Source organism: Myripristis murdjan, chromosome 11 (assembly GCF_902150065.1).
Source record: "Myripristis murdjan chromosome 11, fMyrMur1.1, whole genome shotgun sequence".
NCBI lineage: Eukaryota > Metazoa > Chordata > Actinopteri > Holocentriformes > Holocentridae > Myripristis > Myripristis murdjan.
In genome coordinates this window covers 19,656,530-19,666,680 of record NC_043990.1, presented here as the reverse complement: position 1 = coordinate 19,666,680, position 10,151 = coordinate 19,656,530, and the positions used below count along the sequence as shown (strand labels likewise).

Below are 10,151 nucleotides of genomic sequence, written 5' to 3'. Positions count from 1 at the left end.
CCTTACCTCAGCCTACACAGGTTGTTGCCTGTAGCAACCTCTAAGCTAGCACTGGTGCAGTTTGCAAGGTAAGTGCACCCCCCAAAAGGCAAACGGTGGTGTTACAACGCACCCAGCGGGATTTGCCTCTGTTAAAGAAGCAACTTTGCAACACTCTTAACACCTGAGAGAATCTTCCCCTGCTAACTTAATGCCCAAGGAGATGAAGTCTTGTGTAAATACATTAAATAGCCAAATACATTAGGTAATGCCATACTTTATTAAAAACTTACAGTGGATTGACAAGAACGCTGTTAAAAATTTCTCAAATTAGTCAACAGCATAAAAAGCTCCTTTTACATCCATAAGACACAGAATAAAACCAGTTGCACTGGTTCTTGTGAACATCACGAGTACAAATACAACAGTGAAAATGTACAACTCAAAGTTAAGTATGTTTGTTTTAAAAGCCCTGCTTGTTATACAGCATATAGGGGGGAAAAAAAAAAATTACCATTTACAGTGTCATTGTAGCCAACTATAGAGGCTAACATTAATATGACACATAAGGAAAGAAACACTCGCCTGTTTTTCTTTTGATTCTCTTTAGTTAAAAGATGAAATGCTTATCTACACCTAAAATGTGCATTAAAATGAGTAGTAAGATACTGTACATCAGTTTCAAGAGCTTGAGAACCTCGAGTCCTAGTAGAGGCAGTACTAGTCACTTTTCCACTCCGCTCTTCTCTCTGGACTCTACTTCAGCTGCTCCTGAATGCTGTGGACGACAGACAGACAGACACACACACACAAAAAGGGTTTTGACTGGCAATCAAATGTGACTCTGGGAGACTCTCCTTACTCTGTGCTCTCCATCTGACCTGAAACTAAGAACATGCTGATTATATAACCATTCTTGGATTCTCACATCATGTGAAGTCAGTTTTAGGAGACGCTCTATCAACATCCAAGCCTGCCATTAAACCATAAACTGTAAGTGAGGCGGCGTACCTTTTCAGGTAGTCATGGACGTTGTCATGGCCGTTGTAGCGAGCCAGTGCCACCAGGGTGCCGGTGGCACAGCGGCCCTCTTTCTTCCGGCACAAACTGCAGTTACACACCCCTCTGCAGATGGGACACGACCACGTCTGGAGGGAGGGGGACATTAAATCTTAGTTTCTGGGTTACCACCTGTTTTTCCTCCTCTCCACAAAGAGGAGAGAGAAAGTTCCAACCACACAACAACCAAACTGCATTCACATTTTATTTGTTTTTTTCCTGAGAGCATACAGTATGAGGCAACATTAAATTTGATTTCACACAACAGAAATTCAAGCTGAGACCCAAGAGAATCTTTTTTGGCAATATCTTTAATGGCACACAGTCACTGCATGTAAACATTACATTGTGAGGGGAAAAAAGGGATCATTTGGCCCTGCCCACACTCCAATTGACTATCCATGCTTTTCAAAGTGATAAAATGGTGGCAGGATATAGTGGTTTATGGGCGAGCGTTTCTTCATGGAAACTATTTCTGGGTCTTGACCTTTGCCTCACTATTTCCCCAGAGTTGTGAGGGTAAGCGGTGGCAGGGGAGTTAAGGTAGGTTAATGAGTGTACTTGCACCTTAATAATCAAATTATTCACCCTCGAGTGGCAGTTAACCAATTTCTGCCATGTATATGAGAAAGCCATTTTCCATAACCCAGGGTAGAGGACGAAAAAAAAAATCAGCGTAAGGCAGCTTGATTTCTCTTACGCCAATTTCTGAACAGTTTGTGCGCATGTGCAAGGGCAGAGAGTGGATAAGGAACCTGACATAATAAACACAATACATAAATAACTTTACAGCACCCGGGAGAGTAAAAACTACACAATCTGAAAATGCTTAATCATTTAAAAAAATAACTAACATTAGTCCCCACAAGAGGCCGAAGAAGACTTGTCACAAATAAACTGCAACATTATCAGGTCTCATGAATTAGACTAATGGCTTTTTATCATCATTTTAGTTTGCTGAAGTTTAGTCAGGGGGCAACTTTTCAGCATCAGGCAACCCCACAACCTGACATATCAAACTGACAGTGAGAGAGAAAGACGCATCTTTATTAAATTAGGCAAATGGAAAATGTCACTTGTCTGTGTGTGTGTGTGTGTGTGTGTGTGTGTGTGTGTGTGTGTGTGAGAATGAAACTACTGACCGGGTCGAGCAGCACGGTGCGTACATCCTCTCCGTAGCGGTTCTTCAAGCAGGGCCCACAGAACTGACCTTTGACCCCCACACAGAAACCACTGCGACACACCGTCTTAGTGTCAAGAGTCTTCTGCCTGCACTGGTGGCACGAGCTGCCCTGGAACACAAACACACACAGAATGTCACCTGCTGGACGACCTGCTGTCTTGGCAAACGTGTGCACGAACATACACACACACACCAAAAAAGACAAAGGCCTAATGTGACTCACATTCTCCTTGTCCCAGATCTTGTCTTTGCTGTGGTAAGCGATGTTGTCCAGGTCTTCCTCGGTGATCTCGTCCACTGACTTTGTGTACATGCACTTGCTGGACCTGCGTTTCTTCCTCTGTCTGCCAACAGCGTGCTCCTCGTCCACCTGACCAATCACAATTGTTTAACAAAATAAATGTACCATTATAATATATGGTGCTGAAAATCTAGCTGGAATGAGTGAGTGTCTGAAATGTGAGAAAGTGGGAGTTGCCTATCACTGTGAGTGTGCATGAGTGTGTGTTGTGTACAGACTAAAGCTGCCACTTTTTGTTCCAACATGACAAAAAATTAAATGTCCCAACTATAATTCTGTTCAAATTCAAAATGGGAGCGCAGGATGAAAATCTGACAGAGCAGCAGACAAAGGGATGAAAGATCGGTGGTTGATAAATTATCCTCTGATAAATGAGAAAATTGAATTATTGTTCAGATAATGACATTTTAGCAATAATCACATCAGATTATGGAGTCTTTTCTTTTAACACTGTATCTGTGGTTCCTCTGTGGGTCTTTGCCTTTATGTTTCAGTCATTTCATTTGACAACAATAGGATTTTTCCCCACTTATAATTCATTAATATTTCTGTTTTAACAGGATCATAATGTAAATTATATATATTAACAGCATTCTTCGTTAACCCGTAGTTATTCTATTATTAACTGTGAGCAGTATAGCAGCAGCTCTTGGTTGTGGTTTGGACTCACAAACAGTGCATATGGACAGATCACAAAAATCAAGTATTCAGCAAAAATGTGTTGTTACTCTGCAAACAAATTTACAACTGCCTGAGACCATGCGTACACACAAAATAAGTCTGAGTCTCAGAAAATCATCTAGTCCAACTTTATGTCATGTAAATAGAATATGTGAACTAGGGATGTCCCGATCACGTTTTTTTGCCCCCGAGTCCGAGTCCGAGTCATTTGATTTTGAGTATCTGCCGATACCGAGTCCCGATCCGATACTTCTATAAAACCAGGAAATGATATGTTATTAATGATTGAACAAAAATGATAGGAGGATGTATCAGTAATTATTTCACCTGAGGGTTGACAGAGTACTTTTTACTGTAACAATATGTTAAATTATTATTTGTTTTAACAATGTAAATTGCTTATCAAACAGACCTAACAATTCAGCTACCAATGAATGAGCAGTAGTATGCATGTGATAACATAGATCGAAAAATAAGCCAAAGTGATACCTCTTCTCTGAATAGACAAGCTAAGCCAGTGTGCTGCTGTTAGCCAGCGAAAAATACAGCGGAGTGGCACCTCTTCGCTTTGTTTCACAATCTATGTCAGTGCGCTGCTGTAGCTGGAAAGTTTATCTGCCTTTTGGAGTCGGTCTCCGTTTTATTTGGCTAATTCCGTGATTCCGTCCGAGTTTCTCTGATATCACGCGCCTCAGCTTCAAAACAAACTGCTGCGTGCTGCCGTGTTCCGCGCATGCGCTGGTCAGTGGTGTCTGTCACACACAGACCCGGCCTGTAAACGTTGGTATTTTATTCTCATTTATTTTTTATCACTAATAGCCCATATATTGAAAATGTGATTAAAAATAATAACAATAAATATACATATGTATATATATATTATTTATCCGATACCTGATCGGGACATAACGTCCGAGTCCCGATCTAGTCTTCAGTCATGTGATCGGCCCCGATTTCCGATCACATGATCGGATCGGGACAACCCTAATGTGAACCACAATTATTTTATTTTAATAATGATACTGCCGAAATATACAATTTAAAAAGTGAAATGCTACTACCACTATCAACAACAATAATACAAAATTTGTACAAATTTTTAGTTTTTTGCAATTTCTACCATTCATTTTTTTTTTTTTTTTGGCTTTCTTGCCAATTGTGAATTTGCAGACAGCAACTACATGCTGGGTGTTGGTTTCACATTTGTGGAATAAATGTGAATGTGCAGTACATGGATTATTTGCAAAAGCGACAGCCCTAGTCCAGCTGTCTCTACACCGGGTGAAAAAAGCACAGACAGTTGTTAAGCCCCTCTGCACAACCATTGGCTCTACAGTGCAGTGCAAGAGTCTTGGGTGGTGCCTGGGCTAAATTGGCTTAATTGTCCACACCTGAAAAGGAGGAGTGGATAAAAGGAAGGGAAACTGCCTCCTGAGGGGAGCGGCACACTCACCACAAACTGTTGTATAATTTGTACTGCTCCCCAGATTTTAACTTACATTATTTATTGAAATAAAATTGTGTATAATCTGACATCTGTCTCCACTTTATGTTGCGGCCCACGAGCCAGGGTTGTAACAGTGTGCATATAATCTACCTGCAGCAGTGTCCTGATGTCTACCTCCCTGGGGCGGCCTGAACCTCTTCGGCGGGGCTGCTCAGTGTCTTCCGTCTCCACAGCGAAGTTCTCAGGGGGCCGAGCCTTGCGGGACGGGTTGCGTTTTTGCGGTGTTTCTTGCTGTGGCGTGCGCTTCTTTGTGGCTTTCTGTGATTTGTGCTGCTTCTTCTGTAGAAACATAATCAGGATTTGTGAAATCAAAACAATGTTGTTGTTGACACCTTTGTTATGTTTTGGAAACAAATCAATGTCACTGTAATCTGAATAGGGGTTCGCATGTTTAAAAAAAAACAACAAAAAAAAAACATTTCCAATTACTGATGAATCTATAGAAAAATTATCCAAATGTTTGGACACAGTGAATGCCGAATACCCTCTCCACCTCTGGTATTAAAAGTGCTCTTTGATCGAGCTCAAGAGCTTCCCATCTCCATGATCACCATTACCTCTTTGTTTTAAACTTGTAGAATGACATCCACCAACAACTAACAACCAGGGCACAGCAGTGAAAATACAAGCTCACGCAACAGAAAAAAATTCTGTACAGCTAACTGACGTACTGTCTGTAAATTGTGAATAGAGGAAACGGTCCTGTATGGAGAAACGGAGGGATGGGAGGTTCACCTCAGGTCAAAATGAATGAGGCCTGACATCTTTAACAAGGTAGCTGCTACCCACTGTGGGCCTCATGTACAAAGCTAACGTTAGTTATTATTATACTATGGGCATAATTACGCTACTCTCTATAAAATCTATAAGATAAAATGTTATTTACATGGTGCACTGTTTATTATGACGAGAAAATGCATATGAGAGAGCCCATAAGTGAGCTGTCTTGCTACCTTCCCGTGTCTTTGTGTACTCACTTGCAGGCTACTGGGAGGCGTTAGCTCAGCCACACTCTGAAGGTCAGCAAACAGCTTGGCCAGCTGAAAGGCAACACCACAAAAGAAACCAGTGAAACACCAGAGAAGACGATGAGAAACTCGGCACGGAGGAGCCGCTGATCTGCATTTGAGGTTCATGCTGTCATAAAAACAAAAACAGGCTGACAGAGTGATCATAGATCTAGACCATCAACATCTCTGAAGCCTTATTCAGAGGCTGTAAATCACAGTTTGTCAGAGTACAAGATGGCCATTAAAAAAAAAAAAAAAATCTTTACCATGGCTTTGTTCTCCTGGATGTTCTTGTTGCGTTTCTCCAGGCTCTGAGACAGCAACTCCTCTTCCTCCTGCTCCTCATTTTTACATTTGATTGTTTCAGCGACCCTCTTTGGAGGACGGCCTCTTCTAACTGGATTTTTATCTTGTTTTTCTGGGAGCTCCTGTTTTGGGGTGGATAATCTTTTGGTGGGAAACCTAAGGAGCACAATTAAGTGAGACGTTTTCAAGTCTGTCAGTCTGTAAGTGCGGACATTGGGATAGGACCTCTCTCACTTACCTCAAAGCCACACACAGACTCCTCCTCTTGGGTGGAGGAGCATCCTCACCATCAGAGTAGAAGCCTGTGTCCACATCACTGTCCTCCTCCGACTCCACCTTCTGGAGAGGCACAGCGGGACAATACATATGGGCTGTTGCTTTGGCTGCATCAGCATGTACATTTACATCCAAGCATCCATTAATCAGCCTGCTGTACCTTATTCTTCATCCGTGCGCTAAACCTCCCTCTCTGCTCTTCTTCCTCCTCATCGCTGAAGCCCTCAAACTCCTCGTCTTCACTGTCTGACTGGCTGAACAGACGAGCCAGCTCTGCAGTTATGAACTTGGACTTGAAACATAGGGCCTGTAAGCACACAGCATCCAATATTAAAATTCAGTTTGGTGGAAAGGATGACATCTAGACCTTCGATTGTAGTCTTGAATTGGCAGCTTTAATTAGGGCTCATAAACACTGTATCTAACAACTGATTGAGGAAACAATGCTGTTCCAGGTCACAAGAAAGGAAAAAGCATATCCTTTCCCAATGGATATAATTTACCAGTAACGGTGCTTTGTGTTTAACTGTTTGCAGGTCAAGGATCCAAGGAAGACTCAGTTCAACATGTGGATGCAGACAAGGCTGCACTTTCTAACGAGCTCATAAATTGATGCCTTTATAAGAACTAATACAAGCCTGTTCTTAAGCACTTACAATGGAACCGTTACAAAAGGGCGGCTATTCAAATTCATTTTCACATTTTACAGCAGAGGGAGCACCACTCCAACTGAGGCCCCGTCAATGGCTGCTGAAGGAACAATGCATTCGCTCAGCTTTCCAGAGTCACTGGATAAAGGCTGGCTGTTCTGGAGGAGCTGATCCAGACCAAGGTAAGTCCAAGTCAGCTATCCTGGGGGGCAACTGAGGGGGACACCGGAGTGGCGTGGAGAAGGCAGTGCAGCTTAAATATCTGCATGTTATTTGTTAGAATTCAGTCATGACAGCAACCCATTAGTCTCGGCCTGAGGGCAAGACTACAGTCATGATTCCTCCTGGCCATGGAAAATACTGACTCGAGTCTTTTCAGCAGGTGAGACAGTCGATTTTAAAAGATTAAAATATTCAAGTAAGATAAAGCAAGAGTGGAGACTTTAGTCTGGATGCTCTGGGTTCAATTCCTCATGTTGGCAAGCATCTGCTCTGAAATCCAGTCTGCAAAAGGGCTGGCACTTCCATATTTCCGGCTGTTGCTGCTCTGTGGCAGAGCCTGACCTCTGACCTCTGTGGAAGAGGGCTTCACAAAAACAACTTGCAAACATGCATCAACACAGCTGTGCAGAACGGAGCCTCACATCACAAAATGAACCTGGACTCCTTTAACTCTAAATGACGATTTGTTAATTGGTGTCCTGGTTATTTCTGTAACTTTACAGATAATTTGCGAGAAGATATTGCGCGGACGGAGGACACACACCGCAGCTCAGCTCAGTCAGAGGGTAAAAAGGGCAGAGAAGTTGGGGTCTGGCCTCACAATGGAGCAGCTGAGCCCGGCCCAGCGAACACACCGTTAGATTAGCTCTTAACAATAGTGCGCTGTTAGGACGTCTGCTCACGGACTCCTCCGCAACAAAAACCGAAGGAGACCCGAATCTGCAGCCTGCCACACCGCTCGGACACTTACCTCGGATGTCAGGGTCATTTTTTTTTATCTCATTTGTCCTGTAAATTTCCTTCAAACGGAAAGTTTTCTCTCGCTGCACGCGCACTGCCAAGTTGTGGTGAGTTTAAAAAACAGCCACCTCTGTGTCGTGCTGGGGGCGCGCTCCTCGGCCCGCTTATTTATTCGGGTCAAAAACTTATTTTTCTGCGTCGAGTGGCATCTCAAACTAGACCCCAAAACCCCGCTGACTTCCGTGAGGAGCGGCTGAGGTGCACCGGCGTGATGCCGAAGATGTGTGTCTGTCAGCGGGCTCTCGTGCCTCCCCCCTTCTTGCACCCAGATGGTATAGTCCGGGTTTCGCGCGAAAACGGCACGTAGGCGTGGCCTGGAAAAGGCTGTTTGAACCTAAACACATTTTTCCAGGTGTAGACAGACAGACAGACAGACAGACAGACAGATAGATAGATGTACTTAATTGATCCCAATTTGGGAAGTGATTGAGTTACAGCAGCAGGTTGTCCAAACACGGCAATAGTAGACTACACAAAATATACCTGTCAACACTGAGAGAAAAAAAAATCTATATCTTTAGAAAAATTAAACACAAGAAACAAAATCAATAAACTAGATCAATACAAAGAATACAAGAAAAAAGAAAACCCTTGTCATACCCTGTTAGAGTAATAAAAAAGACAATATAGGCCACTAAAATATATCTATAGAATATCTATAGACCTTCCACCTTTGAACCTTTGCACAGACTATATGTATAATGACATATATCAACACAATATCTACAGAATAGAATACGTATATGAAATAGATGTATACTCATAATGGTTTTCCATGTGGCTGTTCGTGATGCCAGACACTGTTTGTACGCTACATGGAGGAATTTTGTAGAGGCCTGAGGGATTTTCCTCAAGGATGTAAGCCAGTGGTTGTTAGTTGGGCTCTCTCGGGGTTCTTGTTTGTGTTTACTAGTGGTTCCTGGCAAAAAAAGAAATTACACATGCTACTTTTTTCGCTCCCCAAAATTAGACAATCAAAGACAGGTGTTTGGATGATACGTTTTATTCTTGTTGTTACCAGTTCACCTACAACAGACAGTTACTTAGTTGCAAATAAGTAACTGTCAATTTCATATATCATATAGAAATAACAAAAGTGGCGAAGCTTCCTTGGGAAAAATTTTTCCCAAATCCATCTTGCGATCCTTCAAATGAAAATGTCTGGGAACCATTCTGCATCAATAATATTTCTGTGAGTCTCTCACAGTGACCAGTTTAGGCCAGAAGGGATGAGAAGAGCAACCTGGGTCTAAATTGTTGGTGCACTTTCATGTAATTAAAGAATCCAGTCTGAACTTTGCACTCTCGTCTGTTTGGAGATGCATGGAAAAGAAGAAGAAAAAGAAAATTAATAGTAATGTTTACTCTGAGAATCCCTCTTTTTAAACAAGTAGATTTTCACAGTATGTCTACATCTATTTAAGATTTAAAATATCAGCAAAGAAACAGTATTTCCATCTGAGTATCGTTTTATGTCTTCATCATTTTCAGCACAATTTCCTCCCAGCTAACCCTCTGCCACGCTGACACAACACAGCACCTGCATCATGTTTATCTCTCATCTGTCATCTCTCCTCTATCCTCCTCTGTTGTTCACTTGTCACTGGCCTGCTGAGAAAAAGACTTGTTACAATGACAGCAAAATAATAGGGGTTAACAGCATCAGGAAACCATATCGCTACACCCTGGTGCCAACAACAGCCCTCCCTCCCCTACAAACACACACACACACACACACACACAACACACTGACCACACACACCGAGCAGAGTGCAGTAAGCGCTTTCAGTTTGCTGTCACAGCTCATGCCAGCTGATATCAGCTCAGATGAGACCACAGGCAGCTGTTTTCACATTGTGAAATTGTCCCCTTTCTGTTTTCCCCTCCATTGCAGCCACCTAACATAGATTACACAGCCGCCTGCCAAATTGCTTGGTGTAAAGTACACAATTATCCTTTCAAACTGTCTCCTCTTCTCCCTCTCTCCCTCTTCCTCAGCTTCGTTCTCACTCTCCTTTGCCCGGGAGCCAACACAGAGATGGAATGAAGCTGACTCTGTTTAAGTGTTCAAGTGTATTTCTAACTTCCTTACACTTTAGTTTTTCAAAATTAATGCAGTGGGGTGGTCCAGTGGATGAGTGGATATCATGGACCTCACAACAAGGAGGGTGAGGGT

General features: G+C 42.6%; 1 protein-coding gene across 1 annotated transcript; it reads right to left on the bottom strand.

Annotated features, from left to right (window-relative positions):
- Window positions 1-236: 236 nt before the first annotated feature.
- Window positions 237-8,225, bottom strand: cdca7b (cell division cycle associated 7b). The gene is made up of 10 exons (XM_030064269.1): window positions 7,926-8,225; window positions 6,463-6,609; window positions 6,265-6,365; window positions 5,987-6,182; window positions 5,688-5,750; window positions 4,801-4,989; window positions 2,445-2,591; window positions 2,181-2,330; window positions 991-1,127; window positions 237-757 (listed from the first exon to the last, which is right to left on the bottom strand). Exons 1-10 carry the CDS (start codon window positions 7,941-7,943, stop codon window positions 736-738), a joined length of 1,170 nt encoding a protein of 389 aa, XP_029920129.1. The 5' UTR covers window positions 7,944-8,225; the 3' UTR covers window positions 237-735.
- Between the last annotated feature and the right edge of the window lie 1,926 nt (window positions 8,226-10,151).